We start from the raw sequence: 16243 nt of genomic DNA, 5'->3' as shown, positions 1-16243 counted from the left end.
TTTGATCCTGTAAAAGAAATAAGAAAGTGCGGAGCCAAAAAACAGTTAAATTTACCAGTACCAATTTAAATATTTGTTAAATTCTTCTACTTTGACCTAACATTCAGTACAGATGAAGTCAGTCAACACGCTGACGTCAAGCAAACATGCTAAACATGGCTGGTTATGGCAACTCAGCAAATAGCTGCTTAGACTTTACATTGGCATGACTCCAAGAAAATAAATATTTATTTGATGATATTATCATATATCATAAGAGCTATGCTTTTATCTTCCTGTGGTGAGTTCGGCAAATAATGACTTTTTGAATTTTGACTTGTTACTTGTTGGTCTTGACACGGGGGAGTTTGATTTCCAACACTTTGAGACTGACTCGTGACGACTTCCCACCATGTGGACACGAGTTGCCGTGCGTGTTTGTGCACATCAGCGGGCTGAGGAGAATCTTCCTGCTGGTCTCAGGTGAGCGAAGGGAAGCCGAGTGCGACGCAACGCACCGGTGACGTGGAGAAGTTTCCATTGTGGTTACTCAAAGTGTTTATCTTGCTTTTTTGTGTGAAGTACAATCATTAATTCCCATGAAGGAGGAAAATGAGCCGTGACACCTTCATCTACTGCCCCCGCCGGCCCTACGAAGTGAAAACTCTAAAAGACTTCAACGTGATCGGATCAAGTCTTCACAAACCAAACAAATGCGTCCAACTCGAAATACATCTGGATTCCGAGCCGGTTGTAATCCCAAAGCCCCCGAAGATGCAAAAAGCTTTAAAACCAATGAAGATTGAGATCAAGAGCTTCGAAACATCGGCTGAAAGGACGTGGTGATAAGAAACCGCTGAGCTCGACTTGTAAAGTATCACAGAAAAGAAACGATCAGGAGAAGTGGGAATTTTTGACTTGACAACTTCATGTAAAAGATCTGCAGAAGTTGTTGGGGACTATTTTCAGCGGCGGATTAATCCACGCCGAGGAATACTGTAAGTCATCAGGCTGCAGGAGACGTTCACTGTTAGTTGTGGGACCAGACTCGTCCCTGAAGGAACGTAATGAAAGCATCCAGTGGCTGTTTGCTGTTGCAGGATGGTGCCCCGGTTAGACACATAGTCATAAAAAAAAGAAGAAAAATAAGGTCACAGGTTTGATCCCTGCCACAGCCCACGTGTCCATCAACCGCCCGTGTGTCCCCGAGGGGCTGCACACTGAGCTATTGTGTTCCGACCTGGAGGATAAATGTCAAGAAGAGTCGGCGGCGGCATGCAGCTGTAAAACGTGACATGTGATATTGATATATATATATACACACGTTAGAAGCATTAAACATTCGCTCTCTTATCTGGTGACTAACTCCGGCACAACGTTCCTCTCGGATCGACGGTTCCACGTCGCAGTGACACTCCGCCCGTCGGCCTCAAATCAAATCAAGCGCTTCCTGTCGCTGCGACGCCTCCTGTTTAAGGTGAGACACCGACCCTGAGCAGAGTTTAGCCTGAGAAGCCCGTTTTTCATGCGGCCGGTTATTTGGTCCGTGTCGGCCGCACTTCTCACAACAAAGACCACATGTGTCCGTTTAATGCAAACCAGACGCGTGGATGGAAGCGACCGGCCGCCTCCGACCAGAGCTGTGAAGAAAACGACCCTGAGGGGGGTCGGGGGGGTTATTGGTGAGTTTGACCCTCGTTCTCCGCGACCCCGGCTGACCCCTGGCAGGCCTCGCCACAACAAGAAAAAAAAGGGCCAACGCAGTGACGGGCGGAAAAGAAGGGAGAGAAAATCAGAGCTGCTGCTAATCTTTGTTTTCTCTCGACGGGGTGTCGTGAATCATCTTCTTCTTCTTCTGTGGTCACGTATTGAGTTTTCCTGTTTTGGGTTTTCCACGTCAGCAAAATCTCAATCTGCTGTAGTTTGTGAGATAAAAAAGAAGCGTGATGTCGTTGGAGGGGAAGAGGTGGAAATGTTTTGCATTTCAAAGCATTTTTTACTTTAGGACAAAACCACCAACTTGTGGCCTGAAGATAAAATATCTGCAGCGGCTCCAGAAAATCTCACAACAATCTGATTAGATTACTTTTATAGAAGCATTTGCAGTGTTTTATAAATTATGCTGCTCTGTTAAAGATTAAACTAACAGTATTTACAAGTATCAATCGGTCAATTGACAGAAAATTAATTTGCAGCTGTCAAGAAAAACTCTTTGAATTATGTTCTGTGCAGAAAATTTGAAACATTTCCTGGATCCAGCAACTTGTGCAACCTACCTATATACAATATAGGTAGGTTATATACAATATAGGTAGGTGGGTAGGTGGGTAGGTAGGTAGGTAGGTGGGTAGGTGGGTAGGTGGGTAGGTGGGTAGGTGGGTAGGTAGGTGGGTAGGTGGGTAGGTGGGTAGGTAGGTAGGTGGGTAGGTGGGTAGGTTGGTTGGTAGGTGGGTAGGTGGGTAGGTAGGTGGGTAGGTGGGTAGGTGGGTAGGTAGGTAGGTGGGTAGGTGGGTAGGTTGGTTGGTAGGTGGGTAGGTGGGTAGGTAGGTGGGTAGGTAGGTAGGTGGGTAGGTGGGTAAGTAGGTGGGTAGGTGGGTAGGTAGGTGGGTAGGTGGGTAGGTTGGTTGGTAGGTGGCTAGGTAGGTAAGTGGGTAGGTAGGTGGGTAGGTAGGCAAGGTGGGTAGGTAGGTGGGTAGGTAAGTGGGTAGGTAGGTAGATAGGTGGGTAAGTAGGGGTTAGGGTTAGGGGCTCGACCTTGTTAAATCTCTCTAAATGTCTTGAGACAGTAGATGATGATTTTATGCTCCAATGTATGAATATTGTGAAATGACATAACCCTCACTGTTGCTCTTCAGGTTAATGATATTGCCAGGTCAGATGTGAGGACATGGGGGGAAAAACACGGAGTCGACTTGAGTCTGATGGACCCAGTCGACCTTTTACATCTCATAACAGCCATCTTCTGGTGTCGCCTCTTGGCCGGATTCCAGAGAGTCTGTGTCTGTCTGACAACCACCTCTGTGTCAACATGAGTGTTTTTCACCGGCGGGTGAAACGTCCACGGCACAGCTGTGAAACGTGAACTCGTGTGAACCCCTGAAGGGGCTGAGGGGGGAAACGCACACGGCCTCTGCTGACCTCTGTCGCCGACGAGCGGGAGCTGCAGCGACGTGGAGCCTCAACAGACACATGTTCAGATTCTTTACTCAAAGAAAAGTAGTCTAAGTTCTCAAGTTACACGTCAAAGTCTTACTGTATTTACGTAAAAAGAACCAAAGTAGAATCAGAGTCAGAAGTAAAGTGACAAATAAAAAACAATAAATCATTAGATTATCAGATTTTAATGTCAATAGTCATAAATGTCTGTCTGTACTCTATAAAGCTGTCTACATCCACATCTATGCAATTTTTTATGCAATACACACATATTTATGGATGTTTATTTACTACTTATTTATCTTTTTACTTCAATCCACTGCACATTATCCTTCTTTCACAAGGCAATACTTGCACTCTACATTTATGTATATAAGTTTTTTTGATTTGATTTGAATTTACATTTTCTTAATGAAGGTGATGTAATTTTTCAGAGAGCAGCACGGATCAACCAACAAATGATGAAATAAATAATAATGTTAAAATTGATTTATGCAGCACTTGAGTGAGAATATCAAGTGAGAATATTAAATACTAATAATAATATCAGCAATTCTTACTAAATAGAAATGTTTTAGTTTATTTTTTGGGAAGGTAAGAACCTTACGGGCTGTACCTGAAAGCAGCATTCCCAAGTAACAACATGACAAAATTCTATTAGGTGTTACGTAATATATAAATAAATTAAATAGTATTATATTATATCCTAGATGGAATGTTTTGTTGAAAGGGGAGAAATGTGATATATTCATGGTTGAATGCACTGATTGTAAAGTCACTTTGGACAAAAGCGTTTGCTAAATGAATGAAATGTAAATATAATATATACATACATTTAAAATACTATTATATTATATAATATAGTGTTTTGAAGAAAACATGTTGTTGTTGTTAATCTCCAAAGTTTATTGACGAGTAGACGTTGCACCTTCATCGTTGGCCTTTCTTTTAACTATCTTTATGTTTTGAGCTAGCAGATGCAGCAGGAGGGTAACTAGCTATCAACAGCTCTGTGATTGGTCGAAAAGTCGACGGCAGAGAACTTATTTCTGATTGGTTCGTTTGGTTCCAAACGGTTGTTTCCAGCCTCCTTTGATCCTGACGGATCCACGACGCCATTCACGAACCTGAACGAGTTCAATCATATTTATTACGTCAATACGCAGAGATAATCTCAAACTGAGTGGCGTTTTATTGTTTTATCACAAATAACTTTTTTCCCTCACTCAAATTTCTGAGGAGGCAAAAGACAGAGAACCTGACGCCATTAAAATACGTAGGAAGAAGACAAACTCTAATAGAACTATGGCGGATGAAGAAGGTTTCAAGAGAGATAAGTATTTTTATTTGAGAAAATTTACGGATCTGGAGGAGCAGCTGGAGAGGTAAGACCGCGCTAATGTGCTAACATGCTAACTTTAGCACCTAAAGCTACGTCTCTGCTGGAGGAATGAAATCATTGCAAATGGTTTTATATTTAAATTTTTCTTTTAGTAATATATAGATGTAGATGTCTGTCTTGATTTATGTCTCATTAAAAGAAAAACATGCTTTATTCAAAGTCCTGAGTGATGTTAGCATTAGCACAAAGTCGGTATCAACGTCATGCTAAACTTTTTGCTTTTAATAATTCAAAATTTTTTTAGTTTAGCTACCAAATTGCTCGGGCTCATCTTTTAAACTATGTCCTTAAAGAAAACGTAATTTACCGATAATTATCTTTATTGTTTTATTGCCCAGCCCTGGTGCAGAGATAAGATGGGGGTCCCAAATCTAATTCTGCTTGGGGCCCCCTACAATACATATCCCAGTTATAGAATTCTATTTTCAATCCCACATTGACGGGAACATTCCCTCTTGGTGCAGATGTCAACTCAGACACGTGGAGATGGAGAAGCAGAACCGCGAGCTCACCGCTCGCTACGGCGCGCTGGAGAAGGACAAGAAGAAGATCACGGAGGAGCTCAAGAGCCGCGGGGCCGCGAAGAGGAAGGAGGCGGACGAGCTGGTGGAGCAGCTGCAGCTGCAGCCGCAGGACGCCGAGCAGGACAAGGTGGCGCTGAAGCTGCAGCACCAGCAGACGCTGCAGGAGCTGAGGGCCGAGCACGGACATCACTCCGAGATCCTGAGCTCGCAGGGTGAGACGCGCGGGAAAATACTGAACACGCGTCGCCGGGAAAAATGTTGACAACCAGAAGAACTTAGTTGTTCCATCATCTAGCGACAACACGGGGGAGAGAAACAAGCCAGACGCTGCAACAAACTATTATTATTATTATTATTATTATTAGAGGCCCATAATATCGGCCGAAACGAGCCTTTCACAGACGTATTTCGTGATCGGCGCTTATGTTTACCGAATATGAAATCTTATATTTTACAGAATCAACGATGCAGAATTTCCCCTTTTTGCATTCTACGTAAAATAAAAATTATGTTTATTTTCTCCATTCAAGTTCTATATATTTGGTTGAATTTGTGATCATTCTATTTATCTGTTGTTATTTACGATAAAGTTTTTGGTTAAAAACTGAAATATCAAGCATCCATTACATTTCTTTGTCAAAGAGGTTTGATAACGATATCTTAGGAATAATTGACATATTCAAAAATATATATACACATATTTCGGCCAATGTATCGGTATCGGAAATCTTGTACGCCCTAATATCGATATTGGCATCTGGCCCCCCAAAAAACCTATAGCTCTAATTATTATATGAATTGATATATGATTTATAATTTGATAAATGGCTTAAAGGATTGGGCAATCTTAAAAATCACTGTTTCCTTAGGATTTTCACTGATTCATATTCTGTAGCTGGGAGCGACTTTGCGATCAATACAAATCTGCTGGTAGAGCTAAGTGAGTTACACCGCTGACTTTGGTACAGAAGGTCGCGGGTTGGATTCCTGGTCATCCCCATGGGCTGTTTTAATTCTGCAGCTCATCCAGAGTGTTGGTCGTGGGGGTTTAAAAGTAGTTTGTGTGTATCCTCCTCTTGTCTCCTTGATCCCTTCCCTCTCCTCCTCCTCTCGTCTCCTTGTTCCCGTCCCTCTCCTCCTCCTCTCGTCTCCTTGTTCCCGTCCCTCTCCTCCTCCTCTGGTCTCCTTGTTCCCTTCCCTCTCCTCCTCCTCTCGTCTCCTTGTTCCCCTCCCTCTCCTCCTCCTCTCGTCTCCTTGTTCCCGTCCCTCTCCTCCTCCTCTCGTCTCCTTGTTCCCGTCCCTCTCCTCCTCCTCTCGTCTCCTTGTTCCCTTCCCTCTCCTCCTCCTCTCGTCTCCTTGTTCCCTTCCCTCTCCTCCTCCTCTCGTCTCCTTGTTCCCGTCCCTCTCCTCCTCCTCTCGTCTCCTTGTTCCCGTCCCTCTCCTCCTCCTCTCGTCTCCTTGTTCCCGTCCCTCTCCTCCTCCTCTCGTCTCCTTGTTCCCGTCCCTCTCCTCCTCCTCTGGTCTCCTTGTTCCCTTCCCTCTCCTCCTCTCGTCTCCTTGTTCCCTTCCCTCTCCTCCTCTCGTCTCCTTGTTCCCGTCCCTCTCCTCCTCTCGTCTCCTTGTTCCCGTCCCTCTCGTCCTCCTCTGGTCTCCTTGTTCCCGTCCCTCTCCTCCTCCTCTCGTCTCCTTGTTCCCGTCCCTCTCCTCCTCCTCTCGTCTCCTTGTTCCCGTCCCTCTCCTCCTCTCGTCTCCTTGTTCCCGTCCCTCTCCTCCTCCTCTCGTCTCCTTGTTCCCGTCCCTCTCCTCCTCCTCTCGTCTCCTTGTTCCCCTCCCTCTCCTCCTCCTCTCGTCTCCTTGTTCCCTTCCCTCTCCTCCTCCTCTGGTCTCCTTGTTCCCGTCCCTCTCCTCCTCCTCTGGTCTCCTTGTTCCCTTCCCTCTCCTCCTCCTCTCGTCTCCTTGTTCCCGTCCCTCTCCTCCTCCTCTCGTCTCCTTGTTCCCGTCCCTCTCCTCCTCCTCTCGTCTCCTTGTTCCCCTCCCTCTCCTCCTCCTCTCGTCTCCTTGTTCCCTTCCCTCTCCTGCTCCTCTCGTCTCCTTGTTCCCGTCCCTCTCCTCCTCCTCTGGTCTCCTTGTTCCCTTCCCTCTCCTCCTCCTCTCGTCTCCTTGTTCCCGTCCCTCTCCTCCTCCTCTCGTCTCCTTGTTCCCGTCCCTCTCCTCCTCCTCTCGTCTCCTTGATCCCGTCCCTCTCCTCCTCCTCTCGTCTCCTTGTTCCCGTCCCTCTCCTCCTCCTCCTCTCGTCTCCTTGTTCCCGTCCCTCTCCTCCTCCTCCTCCTCCTCCTCCTCTCAGCGATGAAGCTCGAGGAGCAGAAGGAGAATCTGATGATGCCATTCTCGGACGCCGACTCTCTGAAGGAGAAGCTGGTGAGTGAGCAGGAGGCGCACGACGCCGTCGTCCGAAACATGGTGATCGAGTCGCTGCTGGAATCGGTGATGGACTCGTCGCTGGACTTGGCGCTGGAGAAGGAGGAGAAGTAAAGTCCAGGACTCACACAGTCGATGTTGTGATGCTGATCTCCGTCCTGTTTGCTGTTAGTTCGACTGTGGCTTCAATGTGTTGTTGGTGTGTAGAAATCAGCTGCAGCTGCTGCTGAGCAACAACAGGATCCTGGAGAACGAGCGGGACGTGGTGCGAGACAGGGTGACGGGCCATTGTTTCAGGAGGGACGTCCTGAGGAAACATCTCAGCAAGATTACCACCGAATACTACAGGTGCCAGAAGGTAAGAGGACGCCTGGAAATCACTCTCTACGGGAAAGGTTACGTTGCTCTTCCGCATGATGCGGCCGGGGAACGTGCTCGAAGGCGACGTGTCTCAGAACAAAGGTCGTTGCCAACCTGAGAATGACTCGGGAAACGAGACGAGGAGCTCGTCGGCCCCCGTGGACGTAGTTTGGGGATGAAAAGTTTCACTGAGACCAGATATGAAATAACATCTGTGGGGATTTGACATTTCTCACAGTTTTTATCAATTATTAACAACATCTGCAGACGGGTGGCATAAGCCACCCGTCTTATGCCACCCGTATAAGCCACCCGGCATAAGCCACCCATCAGGGGGCATCCGGATTTGAACCGGAGACCTCTTGATCTGCAGTCAAATGCTCTACCACTGAGCTATACCCCCACATACACTGTGAGTGTTTGTGTTTGTTAATCCACACGTGGCCGACTGAGCCTCTTTTTCCCACGACCGTCTGTGTTTTACATTCAAGGCCTTTGTGAAACCGTGTTGAACGGCCTCCCGCCACCAGGAGGCAGCATGGTGCTGCTATTGAGCTCCGCAGGTTTGAACCACGACCGGATGAACTTTAGGTTCTGAGTTGTGAATGTGACAATCAAATACTTCGAACTAGAAAATGTCTTCTCATTGAAACAGTTATTTTAGAGAAACTTCTCATGATATTTATTTTTACAGTGTAAATGATAAAGTGAACATGTAAACAAACAGTCAGCAGAACTCTCTCACAGATTAGAATTCATATTCAATGGGTGATCACAGTGGGTTCATCCACTGCACATCCACTTACACCGGCGACCTGCACACATTGGACGGTACCAGCTGTCAATCACGCTTGTATCCACGCCTCCAATACATCTGGTGCTTTATTACAGAAGCGCTAAAATGCCACAGTGGAATTAGAAATATCTTAGCTGTTTCTCGTTATTACAACATTCTTCTATTTCATGGTCTATATCACTGTAACTTGACCATAATGTACAAAATGAACATCATGTGTTGAAGAAGACTTGAAACTAGAGATTGAACCATGAAGTCCTCAGGAAAATGTTTCACTGACGTTACATAATCAGGTGAGAATTAGTGTCATTATCTCAAAGACTTCTATAGAAACAACCAGTCGAGTCGCCCTCTGTTGGTCGTCACAGATAACACAGGCTGGAGTTTACCGTAGTGAGGCGGCATAAATCTGACACCAGGGGGCATCCGGATTTGAACCGGAGACCTCTTGATCTGCAGTCAAATGCTCTACCACTGAGCTATACCCCCACACTGTAGCTGCACTTCCTGAGAGACATCGTACAGTAGAAGATGTAGACAGGATCCGTGAACGTTGAGGCTCATGGTCTTGTTCACACTGGATCTGTAACATGCAGCAGGTGAGCAAACGTCCATTGAAAGAACCAACTGATAAAAACTCTGGGATGTGACAGTCGGAGAGGAAAGATGAGGCCCTTCCTAGGGAAGGGCAGCACTGTCTTTTCATTTTTTAATCGGCCACCTGGATGTGAACTGCAGAGAGATCGTCTCGATTGAAAGAGTCCAGATGAGACGCTAAACGCGACGCTTCATCTCTCTGAGTGAGACGAACCAAGACAGTGTTGTTCAAACTTTCCGTCTTCCCTGGGAAGGGCAGCACTGTCTTTTCATTTTTTTTATCGGCCACCTGGATGCAGGTCGGGTCAGTACGGATGTTAACGGTTGTGGGATTGTTGTACAATGTGACGTCGTTCCAGGTTAAAACTTCAACTTGTTGTACTTCTCATCCTCCTTCTCCAGGAGGTGGAGCAGATGAGGAGGAGGCACCACCAGCTGTCGATGGCACTGAAGGACCAGAGCAGCATCCACCAGCACAAGCAGGTCAAGATTCAGGCTCTCAGGTAAAAAAGATTTGTAAGTCTGCAGTTAAACGCTCTGAGCTACAGACTTCACGTCGTCTCATCGCGAATTGTGCAGAAGCCGTCTGGCCTCGGTGTCGGCTGCTGCGCGCCACGAGAGTGCCAACAAGATGGACCTGCTGGCGACCGAGCTCCAGCGGGAGAGGAGCAGGATCAGGGAGCTGGAGGATGTCGGGCGGGAGGCGGCCGTCGCACTCAGACACATCTTGACGGTAAAGTTCAGCATGATTCAATTATGATTCAAAGATGGGCATTCGTGTTGGCCTCTGCCCAGATGTCTGTTGTCAGGTATTATATAGATCTGGCACTAGGGGGCATCAGGATTTGAACCGGAGACCTCTTGATCTGCAGTCAAATGCTCTACCACTGAGCTATACCCCCTCGCTCTCACTGTCCTGTACAGGAATCAGAACACAAGACGTCAGACATGCAGAAGCTGCTGGAGCTCATGGAGAGCGTCGTCCCCGAGGGAACAGACGCCGCCTTCATGGGCCCCGAAGCAGCCAGGTACTGGAGTCACTTCCCCACAGGTTCTGGACTTCTTGTGGCGGGGCTGGGAATCAGCTGTGCAGCTGTTTTTCCTCGCAGCTGATTCCAACAACGACCAGATCAACTGTCAGATTGACTGGGCTGAGCTTTAAAAGTTTTTACATTCAATCTGATGATCAGAAACTGGTGAAATGATTCAGGATGTGAAAGTAAACACGTTCACCATTGTCAGCTTTAGGTGTATGTCTATATTAAATAGATACAATTGTTCCATAGTTGTGTTTAAGAATGAGTTGCTTTTTGTGTGTATTTGTATTTTTGTATTAATGTTGTTTCCGTGTCCATCTGCAGCGCGAAGAAGTCCAGCTCAGACGATCCGACGCCTCCGGCTCCTCAGCGAGTTGTTTCCATGGACAAATCCACTCAGCTGTAGGAAAATAAGAGTTTTGGTCGGACTGTTGATCTGTTTGTGTAGATTTGAACATTTAATGATTGCAAATGTTTTTTTGGCTTGTTTTTTGCAACTATTAGAATGAGTCTATTGATTAATTGTTTTTAATGAATTGATAATTTAGTCTATTTATTGTTGGGTTATACAAAATGTTTGAGATATGTTATTTACAGTCTGACATTCCTTTTGTTCTTGTTGTTTGAAATTTGTTTGTGATAGTAAATTAACTCATATAAAACTAAACTAGGAACAGAATTGGTTGTCAAATAATTATTTCTTAATTTTTAAATTTATAGTTTCCGCCCTACTTATTAATACTGATGAAGTGTTATGTTATGTACAGATACGGTTAATGATGAAATCTTCTCGAGACGTGTTGTGGTTTGTGGAGACAGAGTCTTCGCAGGAAGAATAAAATCATTTAAATAATGCATTTTAATTATTAGACCAAATTATTTCCAAAGTCTGATTGCTGATGTGAACTGGATTTATAAACCGGACACTGGATCTCGGATCAGATAAGCGGCTCTGAGCTGATGAAAGTGTGATCACCTCAGGAGTGTTTACAGAATACTTGGCCAACCCGGGGCCAAAGGTCAGGCCGCTCAACCACGACGGCCCGCTCACTTTGAACTGTCGCCACCGTTTAAAAATCACGGGGCCTCGCAGCGAGGAGAGGCGGAGTTCTGAGCAGACGGGGATATAACAGCCGCGGCAGGAGGCGACTGGAGGCACAAAGGGGAAACACAGCGGCCACAAATTCATCTGCAGCATCAAAACTCAGGACATGGAGCTCTACCTCGACCTCGTCTCTCAGCCCTGCCGCTCCGTCTTTGTGTTCGCCAAGGCGGTCGGGATTCCCTTCGAGTTCAAGGTCGTGGCGCTCGTCGAAGGTAATCCCCCCCGCAGCACACACACAGACACAGGGAGGAAACTCTGAACTCATGCTTGGCTGAATTGTCTGTGTTGTGTTAAGGAATTAACCTTCAGTTCAGGTTCTGCTAGTTCATTTTGAGCTTTGGGACAATGCACAGGACGCTGCCAGATGTTAGTACAGCGGTGGAGAGTTGAACGACCTGCAAGACTCAAAGCCTTACTGCTGCAAAAGCTCCAGTTTTAATTCTTTAATAATGTTGTGTGAGCGCAGTTTGCAGCAGCTGGGAGACGCCCTGCAGCCTCGGAAACCCCTGTTCGGAGCCTCCTCTGAGATACCAGATTACATTTTACAAATTTCACCCAGAAAGCTGACAGTGTCAGGCGCTGACCTGAGGGAGTGGAGTTACGCAAACTCCGAGATAGCCGACTCTGCAACAGTACCCAGTGGGCGGGGCGTTGGGGGGGTCGGAGGTCAGAGTGTTCAGACAAAACACTACAGCATCCCAGAGATGACTGAGTACAACAGAGAGGTGCTGGGTGAAGAAAATAAAGGAAAGAGAAGCAGTGGAAAGAAGATAATGAGGAGGGGCGGGAGGGGGGGATTGTTTTGGTGTTCCCACCATCAAATGGGGGAACAACCTCAGTTGTGTTTCTGTGAGCATGTTTTTTTCCCTCCCCTTCACATCGCTGGTTCTGGTTTGTGCGTGTGTCTCAGGTCAGCAGTACAGAGAGGAGTTCGCCAAAATCAGCATGATTCGGAAGGTTCCTGTCATGAAGGATGGAAGCTTCGTTCTGACAGAAAGGTACACGACGAAAAATCCAAAGTTCAGACCACGAGGACGACGGACAAACCTTCGCTCCACTTCCTCCCGTTGTACAAAGACGAAGCCAAAAAATCTTGAATACGGACGCCGCCATCTTGCGCTTTTGGCGTAATTTGAGCCAATGATGAGTCAGTGTCAGCTGTCAGTCATGGCGTCTCAGCCCGTTTTAATATCATCAAATAAAACAAAATTAAAACCAAACTGATCAGAAACACTTGAACATACATCAGTGTGATAAGAACGACCTCAAATAAAACCTTTTACTTTGGTTCACATCCCATCTGCTAACATGGCGCAACACAATATTATCTGTATAAGTTAAGTTAGCGAGGGGTAGCTGAGTCACAGCCAAGGTTTATCTAACGTTAGCAGCACATTATTATCTTTACAAGCTAGGTTCGCTAATTGGGTAGCTAAGTCAGGGCCAAGGTGTAGCTAACGTTAGCAACACATTATCTAAGCTAGGTTAGCTAAGGTAGCTAAGTCAGGGCCAATGGTTTAACGTTAGCAACACATTATTGTCTTTACAAGCTAGGTTAGCTAATTGGGTAGCTAAGTCAGGGCCAAGATGTAGCTAACGTTAGCAACACATTATCTAAGCTAGGTTAGCTAAGGTAGCTAAGTCAGGGCCAATGGTTTAATGCTAGCAACACATTACCTTTACAAGCTAGGTTAGCTAAGGTAGCTAAGTCAGGGCCAATGGTTTAATGCTAGCAACACATTATCTTTACAAGCTAGGTTAGCTAAGGTAGCCAACGTTGGCAACACATTATCTTTATTATCTTGGGAAAAAACGTAATGATCAAAATATGTCATTTGGAGGAGCAGATAATTTAGAGGTTTATCAGGAAGCATTTGTGGGTTAGACGACAGGAACTGAAAGTGTGATTAGCAGCAAACATCGTTTCGCTGTCGGCAGCAGTCAAGCAGTTTATTTTCAATAAAAGGAACATTTGTGTGGCGAATCACGGCCCTCCCTGTTGTGTTTCTGTTCATGCCCCTCTCTCTGTGCACTGCAGCGTTGCCATCCTGAAGTACCTGGCGCAGAAGCATTCGTCGTCCGTGGCGGACCACTGGTACCCGGCCGAGCTGCGGCAGCGAGCTCGCGTGAACGAATACCTGTCCTGGCAGCACATGAACCTCAGAGCTCACGGGTCAAAGGTCTTCCTGCTGCGGGTACGAGTCCTGAAGCGACCCAGTGCTGTAACTTCACATGTCTGACCTTCAGTGCAGTGCACACATTTCAACACCTCCAACATCCCTTTTGCAAACATTTGAGTTATGTAATAATTGATCCTCTCCTCCCACCTCTCCTACTATAGCTGTTATATTTATGTATAGTTTACATTTATACTCATGTGTTTAAATATTTCTCCAAAACACTCAGTTTTGATCATGTTTGGCCTCTTTGCTTTACTTTATCTGACTTCATCTATCCACTCTATGAGGCTCTACTTGAACAATGTGGCGGTTTGAGGTAAATGCTAATGCGAGCATGCTAACGTGTTCACAGTAACATGCTCACTTGCTGATGCTATAGCAAGTATAATGTTTTTTCCCCCTCATGAGGATCCTTTAGATTCATTTATTACTTTGTACCAAAACCATGATGCAGCAGATATTGAGAGATGTTTTCGCAGGAGGCTAGAAAAAAAGTCAAGCAGGTCGATCCCCAAAGTCTTTTGTACACATCCTCTGGGGACCATGACTATCTATAATCCATCTGCAGTCCATCTGTTGAGATGTTGGCATTTTCCTGTGCGAGCAGGCCATGTTTCCTCTCATCATGGGCTCAGAGGTGCCGAAGGAGAAGATGGACGCTGCCGTCGAGGATCTGAAGCTGTCGCTCAACCTGCTGGAGGAGAAATTCCTGCAGGACAAGCCGTTCATCGTCGGGGACAAGATCTCCCTGGCCGATCTGGTGGCTGTAGTTGAGCTCATGCAGGTAGTGTAGCTGTTTCTTACTTTATTTATTCTGCACCTGACAAGGCCGGAATTACCCATGCAGCATGTTTTTATATGTGTGTGTGTCTTGCAGCCTGTTGGAACCGGACTGGATGTGTTGGAAGGCCGGCCGAAGCTGATCGCCTGGAGAGATCGAGTGAAGCAGGAGGTGGGTGAGGAACTGTTTGACGAAGCTCACGAGCAGCTGATGAACATGAGCAGTCTGCAGGAGAAGATGCAGAACAACAGCGCGATGGAGATGCTCAAACCAAAGTTCCAGATGCTTTTCAAATGAGGACGTTCGTTTCTCGACCGATTTGTTTCTGTCTTCGTTGCTGTTGTTGGTCTTCATCAGAGAAATTCCTGTTCAGGTTTGATACGAAGTTCTGAGAAATCATAATTTTTTTTATCAGCTCTGTTCTCACACTGTGTTTATCCGATGGAAGCCAAGACTCGTGGGGCAGCTGACAGTCATGTGTTCAAAGACACTATTTGATTTGCCAAAAATGGAAAAATAAATCATTTCAATGCAATAAAATGCAGAATTTTCTTCTAGAAATGAAAAAAACCCTGCAGTTAGGAATAAATTCATATCTTTGATCCTGTAACACAAATATTCCAATTATGCATCAACATCACAAAAAACAAAACAACTGTGTATTTTTTTTTCATTGAGCCCGACCAATATACCAATATGAGCCTTTCATCGCCATATCTACTGTTTGTAGATTTGCGTGATAATTATGGCATTTCGTTCAGCGCCATCTTCGTTTTTGTACAAAATTGATGTCAGAAGACTTGAAATTAGAGCTTGAACCAGGAAAATGATATTAATCAGCTGAGAGTTGAGTCATTTTCTCATAGACTTCCATAGAAACAACCAGTGGAGTCGCCCTCTGCTGGTCAGTGCACAGAATACAGGCTTCACAGACCTGGAGTCTACTGTAGGTGAGGTGGCATAAGTTTGACACTAGGGGGCATCCGGATTTGAACCGGAGACCTCTTGATCTGCAGTCAAATGCTCTACCACTGAGCTATACCCCCACACTGTAGCTACACATCGTACAGTAGATCATCTAGACAGGACACGTGAGGCTCATCACCTCATCTCCCTGGATCCGTAACATTCAGCAGGTGAGCAAACATCCATCAAATGAACAAACTGATAAAAACCCTCGGATGCGAAAGTCCAAGAGGATAAACGAGGCCAAAGTAGATCAGAAGGTCGTGAGAGGAGCGTACAGTGAGCTTCAGCGTTCCCTTCAGAGATGATGTTAGGCCTCTGCCCAGATGTCTGCTGTGAGGTGATATATAGATTTGGCTCTAGGGGGCATCCGGACTTGAACCAGAGACCTCTTGATCTGCAGTCAAATGCTCTACCACTGAGCTATACCCCCACACTGACCATACCCATCATACTCTAGCACAGACAGGATGTATGAGCGTAGAGGCTCCTTGTCTTGTTCACACTGGATCTGTAACATTCAGCAGGTGAGCAAACGTCCATCCAATGAACAAACTGATAAGAACCCTCGGATGCGACAGTCGGACAGGAGAAATGAGGAACTGTGACATAAATCCAGTGAGCAGTCATGTTCTCGTCGACCAGTGCAGTCACCCTCTGCTGGTCAGTACGCACATTACACAAGACAGGCTTCACACACGTCAGCGTTGGCTCCACTTTCCGGATTTGGTGACCACGTCCAGTTTAACATACGGTTCATGATCGTGAGTCCCGACACATAGTTTGGGAACCACTGCTGTTTTTGAAGAAGGTTCCTGCTCCTGATACTTGAACTGTACAAGTGTTGGGACAGGAAATAGAGATTTCATGTTCAGGTCCAAGTGGATCTCTGGGTAAATGTTGTCAGTCACACAACAGACACACAGTCGCTGGTTCTCTCTC

At 46.0% G+C, this 16243-nt stretch overlaps 2 protein-coding genes and 5 non-coding genes across 7 annotated transcripts; 2 read left to right on the top strand and 5 right to left on the bottom strand.

The window, feature by feature from the left end:
• The first annotated feature begins 4250 nt into the window (after window positions 1-4250).
• On the top strand, window positions 4251-11124 carry LOC118314196 (cilia- and flagella-associated protein 157-like). Its single transcript, XM_035640463.2, has 8 exons — window positions 4251-4520; window positions 5002-5273; window positions 7406-7589; window positions 7687-7837; window positions 9635-9735; window positions 9812-9965; window positions 10157-10260; window positions 10594-11124. The coding sequence occupies exons 1-8, from the start codon at window positions 4441-4443 to the stop codon at window positions 10673-10675; spliced, it is 1128 nt and encodes a 375-aa protein (XP_035496356.2). The 5' UTR covers window positions 4251-4440; the 3' UTR covers window positions 10676-11124.
• Window positions 8171-8242, bottom strand: trnac-gca. Its single transcript has one exon. It is a non-coding gene; the product is annotated as a tRNA-Cys (tRNA).
• On the bottom strand, window positions 9053-9124 carry trnac-gca. Its single transcript has one exon. It is a non-coding gene; the product is annotated as a tRNA-Cys (tRNA).
• Window positions 10063-10134, bottom strand: trnac-gca. The gene has a single exon. It is a non-coding gene; the product is annotated as a tRNA-Cys (tRNA).
• A 234-nt stretch (window positions 11125-11358) lies between the features above and the next one.
• On the top strand, window positions 11359-14886 carry gstt1a (glutathione S-transferase theta 1a). The gene is made up of 5 exons (XM_035640464.2): window positions 11359-11586; window positions 12285-12372; window positions 13413-13569; window positions 14162-14338; window positions 14432-14886. Exons 1-5 carry the CDS (start codon window positions 11481-11483, stop codon window positions 14630-14632), a joined length of 729 nt encoding a protein of 242 aa, XP_035496357.1. The 5' UTR covers window positions 11359-11480; the 3' UTR covers window positions 14633-14886.
• A 423-nt stretch (window positions 14887-15309) lies between these two features.
• Window positions 15310-15381, bottom strand: trnac-gca. The gene has a single exon. It is a non-coding gene; the product is annotated as a tRNA-Cys (tRNA).
• A 281-nt stretch (window positions 15382-15662) lies between these two features.
• trnac-gca lies at window positions 15663-15734 on the bottom strand. Its single transcript has one exon. It is a non-coding gene; the product is annotated as a tRNA-Cys (tRNA).
• Window positions 15735-16243: the final 509 nt, after the last annotated feature.

The sequence above is a fragment of the Scophthalmus maximus genome, chromosome 19 (genome assembly GCF_022379125.1).
Source record: "Scophthalmus maximus strain ysfricsl-2021 chromosome 19, ASM2237912v1, whole genome shotgun sequence".
NCBI lineage: Eukaryota > Metazoa > Chordata > Actinopteri > Pleuronectiformes > Scophthalmidae > Scophthalmus > Scophthalmus maximus.
This window is presented reverse-complemented; position numbering and strand designations above follow the sequence as displayed.